Source organism: Marmota marmota, unplaced genomic scaffold (assembly GCF_001458135.2).
Source record: "Marmota marmota marmota unplaced genomic scaffold, marMar, whole genome shotgun sequence".
NCBI lineage: Eukaryota > Metazoa > Chordata > Mammalia > Rodentia > Sciuridae > Marmota > Marmota marmota.
The window spans coordinates 14,755,330-14,772,184 of NW_025999932.1; the positions used below are offsets into that span (position 1 = coordinate 14,755,330).

The 16,855-nt window shown below is 42.5% G+C and overlaps 1 protein-coding gene across 2 annotated transcripts in view; it reads left to right on the forward strand.

Annotated features, from left to right (window-relative positions):
• The window catches only part of Abcc4 (ATP binding cassette subfamily C member 4), a 188,251-nt gene that overhangs the window by 103,857 nt on the left and 67,539 nt on the right, over nt 1–16,855 (forward strand). For both annotated transcript variants that reach the window (XM_015484155.2, XM_048800747.1), the window contains one exon: nt 8,559–8,638. In XM_015484155.2, the coding sequence (XP_015339641.1) occupies nt 8,559–8,638 (80 nt within the window). The remainder of the gene's footprint in view (nt 1–8,558; nt 8,639–16,855) is intronic.

Consider the following 16,855-nt stretch of genomic DNA (forward strand, 5'->3'; position numbering starts at 1 on the left):
AAGGAGGTAGGGCAGGAAGAAGAAGGACACACAACTCTCAGTGCTTTGCCCATATTTGCTGTGTCAGGAAGATGGGGTCTTAGAAGGGCTATAAGTGGAGGTCAGGAGGCCTCTTCCTCAGCACCATCCTGGGCCTGTGTGCCAAATTTAGTTTAAGAAATTGGTTTGGGTGAGCATGTGCCCATTTAAGGCTGCTGCTTAAATTGGATGCCATTTGTTATGTGATTTTATTTTAAATTCAGGGAAAAGTTCCAGGCTTATCTATAAGGCTAGGTGGCACCTCTGATACTCTCCGGATCTGTTGGGCTGGTGAGCGGTGATGCTCTTCTGATCTGTGACTGCCTCTCCTCTCCTGTCTGTCCTTCCGTCCTTTGTGCCACTCATTGGCCCTTGCAGGGTCTGCATCTGGTGCATGCCCATTCCTCCCTCCTTTTCTGACAGCTGCCTCCACCCCACTACACCTGGAGCCCAGTGTCCCCCTCTCTGGATCTTCTCTGGCTTTCTAGAGAGCTTCTGTGTCATCATGGCAGTATCTTTAGGTCACTGTACCCAACCTCATTCTGCGGCTGGAAATCTTAAATCTCTTTGGAGCTCAGACAGATGATTTAAAGAGTAAGACAGGGAAAGTGACTGGGATGATGATAAACCCAACACTTGCTGTGGTACCAGATGTCCCACAGTCGGAAAACATTGTTGAACAAGGTGGCATGAAACAGCATTGGAAGGAGAGACTTGAAATTTGAAAAAAGAAAAACCATTTGCTCTTGATAGCAGAAGGGCTGGCTTCATAAATTTTACAGATTTTTCCCTGTTACTTAAGGTGTGGTCCCTGGACCTTAAGTATCTGCATCCCTTCGGAGTATGTTGGAAATGCAGAATCTCAGGCCCCCCCCAGAGCTCTGGAAATGACTGTGCAGATCAGAGTCCTTATGATTATTTCTGATTAAAGCCGCTGTGGCTGGATGTGGTGGTGTATGCCTATAATCCCAGCAGCTCAGGAAGGTGAGGCAGGAGGATCACAAGTTCTAGGCCAGCCTCAGCAACTTAGTGATACGCTAAGCAACTTAGCGAGACCCTGTCTCAAAATAAAAAATAAAAGAGACTGAAGATGTAGCTCAGTGGTTAAGCACCTCTGTGTTCAATCCTCAGTACCAAAATAAACAAATAAACGAATAAAGCCACTCTGCCCATGGACCTTCAATGTCCTGATAAATTCCCTGATGTGTTTACAGACTGAGGAAGACAAGGGAGCATTGTTTGTAGAATTCATCTTCCCAGTTTTGTTCCCTGAAGGTCATGCAGGCAGATGGTCATGGAGCAAGTCTAGGGTCTCATAGTCTCTTTTCAGTAAGAGCCTCTTTTCTTAAGTTTAGTTTATGGATTTGTTTATGTTTTTGTGTAAGAGTGCCTCTACTCAGAAAATTTTCCATATTTTAAAAAGAGTTGGAACATTCCTTAAGGGTTTATAGCCTGTTATTATCAAAATTATACACACACACACACACACACACTTTGTTATTGATCTCATGTGAAATATAGTCTGTGTTTACAGAGGTGTATAAGTCTAGATGTATATGCAAAAAATAACACACTTGAACAGTTAACTCACTGCACAGATTATGCTGTGTGTATTCTGAGAATGTGTCCAGACCTCAGGGATATCAGGAAGCAAGCAAGAATAGTGTCTCACCAAGCACAGTCTCACAGCACTGTGCCTTTATGGGGACACTGCTTATGTTTCTGAGTCTCATTTCAGGCCCTGTTTTCACCACTTATTGTAGGATCTCCTCCATTCTCAACACTAAAGCAAAATGGAGGCCCAGAACCATGGCAAAATGTGTCTCCTGAGAACCCAGTAATACAGAGCCAAAGTCCTTGGTGAGGGGCTTCATCCAAGTGATTTAGGTGCTTCCAAGGACATTGCCACCTTTAAAAAACAATTACGCTGTTGAGCTTTTATGTTGTCCAGAGATGTGTGCATTTAAGGAATCAGAAGTCTGTAATCCACTTGAAAAAGTTTCTGCCAGAGCAATTGAAATATATTAAGCTTTATTACTTAAAAGAGTAATTGATAATTTGGAAATTTAAGTCTCATAGGATTCATCCTTTCCCCAAGAAATTTTAGTCAGTGAGTTGTCAGGTAAGTGATAATGTCATGGCCAAGGCTTTTGGGTTGCTAGGGCCAGAATCTCCCTGCGTTAGTCAGATGAGGAGGGGTGGACAGGAGGGAGCCTGGGGCAGCTCAAGCAGCTGGAGGAAGGGTAACCATCCGGGAACTGGGCTGGTCCTTATGGAAGCAAAGGGCCACTGTCCAGGGCTCAGGGGGCCCTTTGCCTCTCCTCTCTGCTATGAATGGTTCTTCCACCGCTTTTCCTGCTTCTCTCATGGACTCACATTTGCTGAGGGGGCATCTGAATGATTTGATAGCCAGTCTCTGGATTAGGTCCCCTAGTCACCTTGGGTGAGTTAACTGTGGCTAGTGCTCTGGAGGGTTCCTGAGGAGGGCAGTGCCATTATCCAGAGCTATCCAATAAAGGTAAAGAAGTTCAAGTTTGTAGATGGAGCTGAGTGGGGTTCAGGACCTTTCTGATAGATAAACAGAGAAGCTCCCCAATCAGAACATGGATACAGTCAGGAGGAATGGAAGGGAAGCTGAGTGGGTACCTCCTGTCAATCTCCTCTCCTCCCTGTTCCTAAAAACTTGATAGAATTGATCTGATAGATAAAAGAAATAAAGATGCAAATGAGGATATTTTAAATGGAAAATTAAAACATGCTGGTTATGATGTGAGATAAAGATAAGTCATAAGTGACTTAAGTGTTCTGCTCAGTGTTTGGGCATTGGCCTAAGGAAGAGCTTGAGAAGTTGGGCAAGGGTCATTGTGGATCAGTTTCAAAGGCTTCTGTTTAGTGTAGTTGCATGGAGCTTAGATGCTTTGTAGGATAGCGGGGTGTGTGAGTAAGCCCTGGGAGATGGGGAGTGGAGATAAGATTGGGAGTGCATCAGTAAACAGGAAATGAAAGTAATGAAAGAAAGAAAAGTTCAGGAAGAGAACCAGGAAAAAAAAAATCAGTCAATGGCCCTATCCTCAGAAAAATGGAAGAGCCAGCAGAGGACTTTGCTCTGAAGAATGAGGTTTGCCAAGCTTCTCTCCCTGCAGCCTGGAAATCCCCAGCAGGCTGGGCAGACAGTATCCACCCCCTTAAGAAACATGAGTCTCCCTGAGCACCTTGGTTGGTCCTTGTCTCCTCAGCTCTAACATGAGGAGTGAGGTCCACAAAGAGCGGCAGACATTTTTCTTTCCTGCAGAGTCCTTCTTCAGAGGCGAGCTCCTTGTGAACCTGGGGAGGGGACAAGCAGCCATGGGAGAAAGGGGGGTATCTAGAGTTGGGCGAGGCCAGTCTCTACCTCCTGGACATTCTTCAAGGTGGAATCTCATCATCTTCAGAGGAGAGTTTGGAAATCATTGGCTCTGGAGATCGTTCATGCCTCTTCCAGCTCTGAAATCTTACAGTAATGACATAAGTTCTGAATTTAGATGAGGCCTTCCCAAGCACCATTTCGTATCCTGCGAATCTTTGACTCTGAAGTAGTTGGAGGAAATTTATCAACTCCTCATCTTTAAGATAAGGAATTTGAGTCTCACTAGAATTTGAATAAGTTGTCTGGAGTCCTGTTGCTCCTGAGTGTTAGAGGAGAATGAGGACCTCAGGGGGCTTTGGTCAGGGGGCTCTTTCGGTTTTATGCTTTTCTGTGAGCACCCACCTGTGGATGGCCTCTTCTGACTGGAAGAACAAAGAAGATGGGCCAGACCCACAGACAGCTATAGCTCCTATTCTGTTCTCAACGTTGGTCTGGCTGAATGAGTAGAATGGATCTTTGTCTTGTGTAGAATGATGCTGGCACACTCCTTGAATGGCATCCTCACCTCCCAGGCCCACAGCATCATGCACACAGTGACCCTTTCCAGCCTAGAGACTCAGCAGGGTTCCCACTCAATGCCCTTTACTTTGGACCAGTCTTTGTTCTGCCATCTTGTTCTGCCTGGAGTGTACAAGTCTATTCTCCTTGTCCCATTGGGTAGACTGTATGCTCTCTTGTTTAGGCTGCCTGGATTTAGATTCCACTTCTCTCCAAGATGGTAGTTCTTGTACTTATTGTCCCTGCCCACTCTGTCTACAGGTCTGTGAGGGTCCACATGTGCAATGCCCAACTCAAACCCAGCACCTCTCACTTCCAGCTCTGCAGGATATCAGCCCAAAGGCGGGTTGCTCTTTTCCTTCTTCCTTCCCTTCTTCCCTTCTTTCAGCTTGAACCCAGGGCCTCAGTCATGCTAGGCAAGCAATTTACCCCTGAGCTACATCCCAGGGTCCAGTTCTTATCAAAAGAATTAGGTTGCAGAACCAGCGGTGAGTTCTTGGTATGAACTTTTATGCGTATCTAAATGTGAATATGTAGACGTTTATCATGGCAAAGAGTTCACTGAACACATCCACTTTTACCCTCAAGGTCAGGAAGTCATGGCCTCGTGGGGCCTGGTTTTCTGGTTCCTAAGACAGTTTTTATGGCAAAGAGTAGGGCTTAAAAGAGGAACTACTTACTGGTCCATGCTGTGTCATGGATGGAATCTCAGGCATATTAACTGAAGAAGCCAGACATGAGAGGCCACATACTGATCCCACCCATATGATCCCACCTACCTCTGTAGAGGTAGAAAGTGGATTTCTGGTTACCTGAATCTGGGCTTCAATATAAGTAACATGAGGGAGTTATTGTTTTTTTTTTGTTTTTGCTTTTTTGTTTTTGCATCAGGGATTGAACCCACTGAGCCTCATCCCTAATCCTTTTTAAAATTTTATTTAAAGACAGGGTCTCACTAAGTTGCTGAGGCTGGCTTTGATCTCATGATGCCAGGAGGGATCTTATGGGGCTGGAAAAATGTCTTCAGCTTATTTTAGGTGATGATTTCTATACAATAAAATTACTAAAATCCATTGAATTGTGTAACTAAAATGTATAAATTGAAGAGAAATGAAATATACCTCAATAAAAATATACCAGAATATTTTTATCTATAAATATAAATATAACTTTTAAAAAATGGGGTTCAAACTAGACATGGGAAGTTCCATGTGTTAAGTGATGGTTTAGTGAGACAGAAGCTGAGGAGTCTTGGCTCTGGGTGAGGAGTCAGAATTCTACAGGTGATGCTAACTCCAGGTTAATTTCTAGGATCAGTTCTTCAGATACCTTTCTTATTGATTTGTATTTTGAGAAGAAGTTCTAGAACTTCTTTCGAAACATTTTTTCTCATGGACAAGACACAAAAATGTGAACCAGAGCAGTTAAGTAGACCCTGAATGTGATGGATGAAGGTCAGTCTTCCCAACAACCTTCCTTGTCTCTTTTCTTTCTCTTTTCCTCTTCCACTTCACACTTTTACACAAATAATACTTAGTCACCAAAAATTAAAAAAAAAAGAAAACATAAAAATTAAAATTACCCATAACACATTAGACCATTTTTTGGGACATTTAGATTGATTCCCACTTCTGACTTGCCAAATAATGCCACCTTGAATATCTTTGCACTGTGGGATAGTTCCTAAAAATGGAATTTATAGGTCAGAAGGGATGAACTCTCCAATTTGTTCATATCACCACTGTTGTTCCTGAAAATCTGCCTGTGTGATGCAGGATAGCGTTGGTGTGAATTCTCAGTCATGGAAGTCCAGGTATGCTCTGGTTGCCAGAATGTACTGTGCCGGGGTGTTTCCTGGCTGGGTATGTCCTGTGCAGAAAGGGGGAAATGGGGTTCCCACTTGAGGTATGCCGATAGTTCCTGGGGTATGGATTTTAGTCATGGGCTCCTGGCATGAAGTGAGACTGGCCATGTGAGCATGCACAGAGGCCTCGGCCAGGCCAGGACGCTGTCTTTTGAGGGATAATTGAGGGCAAGTTGCTCGTGAGAAGTCTGGAAAGGCTGTGATTAACCCTTTCCCAGTATATGAAGAGCTGTCATTCATGAGAAGTTTGAGTCACTGAATAAGCAGCAGGAACAGTTGGGCAGTACAGGAAGGCAAGATTTGCCGGCACTCTCTACCAGAACAGGCTAAAAATGGACTGGGTTCCCCTCAGGAAATCGTGGCTCCTCTTCCCTTGCGTCTCCTGGCACCTTTCAGCAAAGGCCACATGCCATTGGGATGAATTGGCATGCAGGATTTGGGGACCTCTGAGAAAATGACTGCTGGGCCATGAACTTGACACCACAGCTCCGATTCCAATAGTCTGCCACAAAGCCAGGTGGACATATTCTCCGAACACCGTTCCTTTTCTTCATTGTTTCTTAGAGCAAGGAAATCATGGAACCTTCCGATGTCACATTTTCTTCACCCAGCTCATTGGTGAATAAGAGTATAAGTTTTGGACTATCTTTGGCATTCAGTTATTGTAGTAGCTGTGTGAGGAGATGACTTATTCTCAGTGGTTTGTGTTTCTCCTCTATTCTGTGCTGTTTGCAAACCTTGGATTTCTCAGACCTTTATATTCTTATTTTTAATAAAAGGTAAAGGACTGCTTTTCATGTACTGCTCATCTCTATGTAGCCTTTTCATCTTAAAAATTTTTTTTTTTTAAGTTTGCTCTTGACATTTTTAAAGCTGAATCATATTTTGTGTGTCTGAACCTTGCCTGTGTTAAAAAGTTGTAGCTTTTTCCTTTGAGGAAGCAGCAAGTGTTATAATCATGTCTTTAATATTTTTTAAGGTGTATTTTTCTGTCTTTCGTTATTGATACTTTGAAAAGTTAAAAAATAACTAGATAGGGGCTGGGGTTGTGGCTCAGCGGTAGAGCGCTTGCCTAGCACGTTTTGAGACACTGGGTTCAATCCTCAGCACCACATAGAAATAAATAAAATAAAGGTATTGTGTCCAACTACAACTAAAGAAAATATTTTAAAAAATAACTAGATAGGCTACAAAATCTAAAAGAATATGTGGCAAAAAATGACCTGTCTGATTATAGTGTTCTTCAAGCCTATCCGATTAATACTTTCCTAACCTCTTGCTCCTCCGAGCTCATCAGGGAGAGAGCAGAAGGGGCCATCTGGGAGTTCTTTAGAAATGGACTCTCCAGCTCCTTCTGAGCTACTGAGTCAGAATCTGCATTTTAGCACGTTAAACTTCCTCCTAGGTGCACACTGCAGAACCTGCTAATACTCAGGGTCCCACCTCTGTGTCTCTTTACTTTGAGCACCTATAAAAAAGTGCTTGGCATTATGATCAGCTTCTTTCACCTGCATGGACCCATTTAATCCTTGGGACAACCCTGTAAAGCTGGTGTTATTAAAGGCTAAGGAAAGTTATCACAGGGCCTGCCAAAGATGTCACTAGAAGATATTTTCTGGAGTCTGTATGTCTTATGGCCGAGACAGGAAAATCAAGGCCCAACTCATATCTGACTTGAACACCCTGTGCTTCCTGGTGGAGCCCAGGTTCTAGGAAGGACCTCAGGGGCTGTGGAAGGCTGACTGCTGATGGTCCTGCTGTTTTGTGGTATGCAGGCTCTGGAGAAAGGAAGGCCCCCTGCCAATGCTGGGAAGAGCACAGACGCCCCAGGTCTGTAGTGTGGCTTCCCAAAGCAGCTGCTTGGGCCCTGGGGGCACTATACAAACGTGTCTCTCAGGCTTACCTGCAAAACAGTAGACCCAGCATGTGTGTACCTTCAAACCTCCCATCCCCACTGCCCGCCCCCTCTAGTCATTCAGAAGAATAGATGCTTATTAGTTCAACCTTCCATTTCTGAAGTTTTTATGGTATAGCATTTCCTTGGATTCTACTAATGAATGATAGGAAGGGATCTTTAATCAATCCGCAAGTATCATTTTCATTTCTTCTTGGATATTTAATTCTTATTGGTCACACTCCTCTGGAAATAACGATTCCTGCTCCAGTAGTACACCCACCACTTGGAAGGATTTCAAGTTTTCCCAAAATGTGAGGGGTCATGAACCCTCCTGGGGGTATGTGTGTGTGTGAGGTGGGGGGCATTCAAAGGTTACAGTTACATTTATTAAAAAATGTTCCACTTAGCAAAATTAATTCTGATAGGTAACCGGAAATTAATATTGCAATTAGGATTGACTTATGTACCCAAGTAGCACTTGTTGATGTACCTAAGTAGCACTTGAATTCAAGTCCTAGATGGGATCTCAAAAATAAGGGAACTTTCTAAAATCCACTAGTCCTTCCTGATACTGTTACAAGACTCCCCTGCCCCCCACCACATTTTTTTTTTTTTTTTTTGGATTTTTAAAATCAGGGCCACATTGTAATTCCCTGCCCAGTACCATTTGATGGTGTTTTTTTTTTTTTTTAATTTCTCTTTAGGTATCATACTATTTTCTTTTTCTTTGCCACTGACATCGGCTTATTTCATATGAATGCATAATATATTGAATACATATGCATTTAAAATATTGTTTTGATTTGTTTGTGAATTGTTTCTCTTAAAGGGTCTATCTGGGGAAATGAATAATTTCTCATATCCTGTTTTTGCAGGAAGAATTTTAAATCGTTTTTCCAAAGACATTGGACATATGGATGACTTGCTTCCCCTGACATTTCTAGATTTCATCCAGGTAATGTAACAGGAACGACAGTTCTCCAATGGAAAGCTGAAATTCCTATTTTCTCAAGGCTTTTCACAGGGGTTGGGGTGGGAGTAGGGCCCTGAGCCTGGCAATGTGCAGTGCTACCTTAATAAAAACCATGTTTGTAGAAGAAAGGAGTGGTTATGATCAGGAGGCTGAGTTAGCATGAGTAATACCTGGTGTGTAGGAGTGGCCATGCTGTCCTGTCAGGGTTGGTTTGTGGCAGCTACATGCTGGGTAAATGGCTCTCAGCCTGCCTCCCAGGTATCTGGCGTGGTTTTTTTGTTTTACTGTGAACTCATTTCATAATATAGAAACAATCATCTCTCACGGAAAGATAGCCCAGATTAACTAAATTATGCATTGTATTACCACAAAGGCCAAATATTTACTGCACCCTGCACCTTTGTGTGTGTGTGTGTGTGTGTGTGTGTGTGGAGGGGATAAAACCAGGTGTGGTTTCTTACAAAGAAAAGATTAGTAATAATAAGGTGAAAATAATACTTTGTTAACAAGTACAATAGAGAGTAGTTATTGCAAATACAAAGCCTTTAAAGGCAAGCGTGTTTAAGCCAATGATTTGAGCATAGGATCAAAGTCATCTCAGAAAATGTCTTCTTTGTTTTTCTAGGCAGCTTTCCTTTTCACAAGTTGATTGCTCTGTCTTAATGTGTCTTTAAAAAAAAAAAAAAACAAGCCCCTAGAAGTATCTTCTATAAAGCATTTGGTTTTGTCTGTGAACTTGAGGTCCTCAAGAACAATGTTGGGTCATTTCATCTCATGTGGTATTGTTTAATTCTGCCTACTTTGCAGTGATTTTTTTTTTTTAAGTGTTTATTTTGGAAATGAAGTGCATCTATCAAAAGCTGCACATATTCTAAAATCCCAGCTTCTGTTGCTAATGCATCCTGAGTTTGAACCCCTTTCACTTCCCCTAAGGGCCAGTTGACAGTTCCAACCGTGAGCCAGGTTAAAGGGTAAGAAGAAGTGCTATGAAGTGCATTTACTGTTTGGGCCTAGTGGTCCTTCTCCCTTTTCTTTAGTGCCCAGAAGTTCTCTGAGTCCAAGGTTAGGACAACCTCTGGAGTCACTGGTTTTTTTTTTTTAAAGGAGCCCAAATTACTTAATTTGGAAAATTAGACGTGTCAGAAAAATCAGTAATAGTCCTGATAGGAATACTGAAATTCCTATTAGTCACACAGAAAGGAGGCAATAAATATATCTAACTGCAAACATCGTAAGCCTTGGGCGATGGCATCCACTGTTTACCAAGGGGAAGTAAACCGAGACTTACCTGGGACTCAACGGGTGGAGTCCTCTTACTGCAAACAAGCACCTCTGATTTTTTTTCCCCCCTACTTCAGACTTATTTGGTAAATGTGTCCTGCTGGATTTAGCTAAGTTATTCATCCCCAGGAGCAGTCTTCCACTGAAACAGTTTCATTTTTTTTCACAGAATACAGATGACTGGAAGTACACATTTTGACAGTGATTGTTAATTACTTTGAGAAGATTTTGTGAAAGGTTGCTTTCCTTCGAAACTTCAAGTTAGGCGAAGGCTGGGTTCCCAGCGCCGGCTGGCCCACTGTGTGCTTAGCAGAGTGAGCCCTGCTAATTAGAATCCCTCATGTGTTTTTCGGATCGCATGTGGAGGGAAAGGATGCTACTTAATTTCAATATAGACACTCTCAGCAGTGTGAAGAGAGAACATTCTAGTCTCGTTGTACTTCTGTTTAACCAGATAGACAAGGGCCTTTTTTTTTTTTTTAAATCCGCTCACATAATCTTGGTAAACTTATCATTGTTGAATACTATTGGTCCCAATTAGCTGATTTCTTGAGTCAACCCGCAGAGGTAAATCTTGATGGTATTGTCTCCAAGAAAGAAGTTTTATAGAGAGGATAACTCAGTTATCAATTATGATAAAGATCTATTGTCACTTGTTTTGTTTGCAGGTGTCTTTAATAAGGCTTCCCATAATCCCTTCAGGAAGAAATATTTTCTCCTTTTAAAAATAGTATTAGCTCAATATAAAAGCGCTGATCCCTGCCATTGTTGTTGATTCTTTGAGGGACATTTCCCAACATTCATTGTTTAAATGGTTGTCAGGAGGAATCAAATGAAACTCCATAAACAATGCCCTCACTGGCTCATCTGACTTGTGTGCCGAGCCTTTCTTGGGAGGATTTGCATTCGATGAGTGGGCTTTTGACTGAGCTATCGCCCGGATCATTTTGAAGTATTTGGGGCCTGTTGCTATATTAGCCAGCAAAGGTTTTTATTAAAGCCACAAAAATGAATTTAACTTGCCCTCAAATAAAGGCCAACAAAAGTCTTAAGTGTAAATTAATTTAGGTTCTTTTTTTTTTTCTTTATAAGTTGGATAGGACTGTGTAAGGATAAAAACAACCAGTGGTGTTCTGGGACTCTTAATGGAATCATGTAAACTTAAAATAAACACTATTATGGTAAGCACATAGAATGAAAACTAATTTTCCAAATCAAATACATTATATTCAATTCATTTTCCCCAATCAACCAAATGTTTAAAACCTGTTAGTTATAACAGCAATCTTCTGGAAATTAATTAGAAGCCTATTAGCTCTGCTAGCTGAGCCGAATGAAGGGGTTGCTCCTTACATTTCTAAATAGTCTCCTGAATTAAAGCGAAGCAAGGTCAAAATGACAATCAGCTGCACTCACCTTTTGGCTCTTTAGGGTGGTGGTGGTGGGAGGGTTGATCTTCAGTTGATCTTTAGGGTGGTGGTGGTGGGAGGGTTGTTTGGTTTTTCAGTGGAAATTTTGTCAACTCTAACTAAACCTTTCAATACATTTTTAAACATTTAAGTACCCTTCAGGTAAGCCCTACAGGTAGCATGAATATTATCTGTCTCAGCAGCCCTGCCCTCTCAATGGCATGGGTGTCTGAAAGGGAAATGACTTTTCAAGCCTCTTGTCTGCTCATCAATTCTTCTAAAGGGTTCATTAGCCCCTTTCAAAATTGAGATAGTAGAAAATTTCCTGTCTGCCTTTGTTCTTAATGTCATTAGCAGAACCCTCTGTTGACATCAGCAGGCCCAGGGTTTCAATGTCTCTCATCAGATTCTCTGGGTATTTACAGCAAAACCAGCTTCCCCCTGGGTGCAGAGAAACTCACAAAGCACAAGGCCTTCCAACCTCGGCTGCTGAGTCTGACTGAGACAATGGAGTTTAGTAAGGACTGGGCTGTTTTATCAGGAAGTACCCTTGGTGATGTCTAGCAGGGGGTAGGGTGCTTGCTGATACCCAGGAAAGCTGCACATCATCTGATATTCTTGAGCCAGAAAGAACTTGGCAGGATATAGTAACAAACAGAATAAAAATCAAAATTCAAAGCTTAGAAACCCCGCTGGGGATATAGCCCAGGGTTAGAGTACTTGCCTACCTTGTGCAGGGTTCTGGGTTTAATCCCCAGCATCCCAAAAACAAAAGTTAGTATCTTTATGAATAGGGAGTTAAGCTTTCCACTTATCAGGATATTTTGCTGGTTTGTATTTTTTTTTCTGCCTAAAGATATGCATATGCTCATGCTTTTTGAGAGTTAAAATCAAATCCCTATAGAAATAATATGATTCCTTTTTCCCTGTGGAGTTTCATATCCAAAGCATGCATTTTTGATTACTTTTTCTATAAGATAATGATTAGTTTTATTGTTTTATAAGTAAGAGTTCAGAACAGTGGCTCACTGGGATAGAACTTGTGTTTACAGTTGAGTCTGATGCTGAGGAATCAGTGAGGGACCAGAACATAGTCCCTCTGCTTCTGGCATGATGTCCAGAGCCACTGTGCTCTGTAGAAGCCAGGCAGAAACCAGGGACAGAGTTACTCTGATGAAATGACTGAGATAAGGAAATCCTATTAAAAGGTGAGCAAATTCTTTCACTGGGAAGGGGTTATTTGCCTGACTGTGTCCCTGGTACTTCAACAAAAGATTTGTATTTGTGTGAGCATTGAGAGTTTTTTATATTGTTAGTCACTGTAGAATGCTCATGGAAAACAGCGTCATATCTAGTTTGGAAAATGTTTGCCACTTGCAGCTGCCTACATTAGAGTGAGAAGTTCAGAATGTGTGGAGGGCAGATGGGACAGGTCGTGGAACAGTAGTGATCTAAAGGTGAGTTTTTGACAGATGAGGGTAGAAGGGTAGGTCAAAATGGAAGGATGTTTCAAATATATCATAAGACATAAATATACCATTGCAAATATTATGTATAGAATATGAGGTAACAGCCTGCAGGTTCTGGGTAGGTTGCCCTGGGTTTATCAGGCAAGTTAGCTAGGGACTGTCACTGCACATCTGGCTTAGCAGTGTTGTTCAGATATGTTGTTTCTTTGCTGTTTGAACAATTGTAACTTCTATAAATATTAACAAGATTTCGAAAACTAAGTTATCTGTCAACTTAAAAGTTGGCATTTCTATGAAAACAGGAATCAAATACAGGTATTTGAAGATGTTTATCTAGATCTCAGGTATGAGAAATTAATGAGGGGGAGACTGTTTGAACAGGAATTTGGCCCTCAAAAGAGGTTGTATGTGGGTAAACCAAAAAAGAAAGCATAGATCACTGAAATTCATATTTTTAAGTATGTGATGAGTATAAATACAGAAGCATGATTGTAAAACCTCATTTTCTTAAAATAATGATTGAATTGTTAATAGATGCCATATTTGTAATCTTTTAATAGCATTTTAATGGTATTTTTTAATATAAATTTAATAATGCAAATATTTGTGATATTTAGTGGGCAGATATATTTTATGACACTGTTTGCAATTAAATGTATTTTGAAAAATCTTGAAATTCCCCCAACAGGAAAACATTATTTCTATTATAAATGTATGAATTTTGAAAAGAATCGCTAATGCTTTTCAGTTCTTCTTATTCCTATACCATGCCCCACCCCACTGATCTTTTATTGAGCTGCTTTTATTGTGTGTTGGATGTACAGAGATGAAAAAGAGCCTTTATCTTCATTTGCTAACAAGCATTTATGGAGTGTCTCATGTGTGCAGGCCCCGTTTTGGGCTTGGGGATACAGAACTTGAGTGGAATGGGATCCTGTCTTCTGAGGCATGACGCTGGGAGGGACCCATAGAAAGCCACCAGTGCAATGCTGGGTGACAAAGTTACAAAAGAGGGAGCACTGCAGGAGAATGGTTAAGACTTTCGCAGGAGACATGTTTCCAATCCCAGGTGTGCACTTTCAGTTGTCTTATCTTGGGGAGCTCATGAGACTTCCAGAGGTGGGTGTGCTGTGGGTAGTTGGAAGCAGGAGTGCTTCAGAAAGAGCTGGTACCAGTGTAGAGCCTGCGTCTTCTTCCCTCAGGAGGTAGTCAGTGACCCTGTGGCAGTGGATAGTAGTTGACCCTGGGCAGTGGTTGCCCAGAGACAGGGAAGTCCTTTGAAGGGCCATGAGTTCCTGAGGTTTAAAGAGAAAGCAGAGAAACAGAAGAGCTGCAGAGTGAGCAGAAAGGAGAAGAGGAAGACTGGTGTTGGGGAAGCCAAAGGAAGATGGTGTGTTAAACAGAAAGGAGAAGGTGCGAGACAAGGCATCAGGCCAGCTGGGTGAGGGGGGTCCCTAGTGACCACCAGCCAGGAGCAAGTCCAAGAAGGGAGTCCAGGATGCCGGCTTTGGGATGGTAAGAGCAGAGTGGAATGGAGAGTGTCCTGTTTGGAATACAGGGTGTGGGGAGGTGTTGCTGGGTCCTGGAGTTTTTAGTTCTTGTGGGGTGCAATGACGGGGGGGGGGGGCATTGCATGTGTCAAGGGACAGGTGAGGCTGAATCCAGAGGGGTAAAGGCTGGACAAGAGTCAGAGATGGCTACAGACTTCCTCTCTCCCTTCAGGGAATGCCCTGAGACCGGGGAGGACAAGGAAGGAAGCTCTCTCCTCCAATACTGACCTGTTAACTCCATTGTCAGTCAATGCTCTAGACAGAATGAAGAAGTCAGCGATTCTTGATTCTTGTTTTATCTATTCATTCATTTTCTCCTCCTGGGTTAGGTGGCGGCTGGCGTTTCCTCTAGAATGCTAGTGAGTGGGCTGCCTCTCAGGGCCCATGCTCTGCCCCAGAGTTACTCGCAGTTCTTCCTAAACTTGTTCATGCTACTTGTCCTTGTAATTTCATGAATTGATGAATAGGAATGGCAAATAGCAGAGTGGTTTGACAAGTTGACAGCTTTGAAAAGATGTAATAAAGACTTCACTAGTAAGTGTTTTTTCCCCCTCCGTAATTTAAATGTGGATGAAAATAAATGAGGGTCAGCGAGCAATGGGAGGACTAGAAGAGGACCCTGTACTCAAGAGTTTCTCAGGAGTCTCAAAAACTGTAGATAGTGCATTATAGGTGTGTTTATATAAAGAAGATCATGAGAAACTCCATCTTCAGGTCAGAATCTATACATGTTTTCTTCAAATATATCCATATATATATTGGAACTACGGATTAAACTAAGGGGCATTCAATCACTGAACCAATCCCCAACCCTGTTTTGTACTTTATTTAGAGACAGGGTCTCACTAAATTGCTTAGTGCCTTGCTTTTGCCAAGACTGGTTTTGAACTCTAGATTCTCCTGCCTCCGCCTCCAGAGCTGCTGGGAAATAGATTTTTTTAATTTGTTCTTTGTAGTTATACATGACAGTAGTTGGTGGTACATGATGTGGATTTACACTGGTTGTGTATTCACATGTGAACATAGGGAGCTTCCTGTTCCCATTCTTTCTCCCTTCCTATCCTTGTTTTTAAGTTAAAGCAAAGTTTTAAGGTTTTGCATTATTTCAGAGCTGCCTTCTCTGTGTTCAGATCACAGCAGGTAAGCAGGCTTCTTCTGTAGCCTGCCTGGGGAAGTTGGGGAAGGCATCCAGATGCTTCCTGAACCACATGTAGAGGAGGAGGACATACATGGCAGGAAGCCTAGAGCATGGAATGTTCACAGGGAACCACAGGGTAGGACAGCCATGTCAATAAGCTAGAGACAGGCATTGGAGGAGATAAAGGTGGGTGGCCCCAAAGGATCAGACCTCAGGGAAACTTGTGTTTCAAGAGTTTAGTTTTGCTGGGCACAGTGGCACAAGCCTACAATCCCAGTGGCTCAGGAGGCTGAGGCAGGAGGATCAAGTTCAAAGCCAGCCACAGCAGAAGTGAGGTTCTAAGCTATTCAGTGAGACCCTGTCTTTAAATAAAATACAAATAGGAAAATGGACCTGGGGATGTGGCTCAGTGGTTGAGTGCCCCTGAGTTCAATTCCAGTACCACCCCCCACCCCCACCCCCCAAAAAGTTTAGTTTTAGAGTGGTAGGTAGAAGGGTACAGGGAGGAACAAGGATGGAGTTGCAGTAACACAGGGAGGACAGGAAAGGACACGTTTGAATGCCATTCCCTTGGGACATCCAAGTAGGAACACCAAAGTGTGGGCAATGCAAGCCCTTGATTCTGCATAGTGGGTCCACATTGCAGGATAGCTCCTCCCCCAGGGCACATGTCAGCCACAAGCCCTTTTCCCAACAGCACCAGCATGCATACCACCATGCTAGAGTAACCCTTAGCTCTAGGTGTGTTGCTCTCTAGTCAGATTGTAGTTGCTTGGAGAATTGGAGCTGTTAGGAGTTCCAGAGGAAGAAGGAAGGCAGCATAGGAGTCTAATGGATGCAGTCTGTTTAGTGTGCTTTACCTGAGGGTTCAAGAATCCTGAAATTGCTTCAGCCAGTGCTGTTGGCTTCCCAGGCTCATGTGTTATAGGCATGAGGGTTGAGCGTGCTGCACAGGGATGGATGTGCATGACTGGGTGGCACTTACAGCATAAGTGAGGTTCAAGGATCAGGTAGGGCGGAGTGGGGGAGCCTCGGATCCCACATTGTCATTTCAATACCAGCTCTATCCTTAGTCTTTCTTCTTTTCCAAAGCCACACACTCTGCACCTGTAAAACCCCTATATGCCATAGGGGTTGCCGTGAGGCTAAAATGGCATTTTTTCATTAAAATTATTTTTTGTTTTGCTTTGTGTTTTGTTTTGTTTTAGAGATGGGACCTTGCTATGTTGTCCAGGCTAGCCTCAAGCTCCTGGGCTCCAGTGGTCCTCCTGTCTCACCCCAAGTAGTTAGTACTATAGGTGTGTGCTACCATGACTGGTTAAATTTTATATATATATATATATATATATATA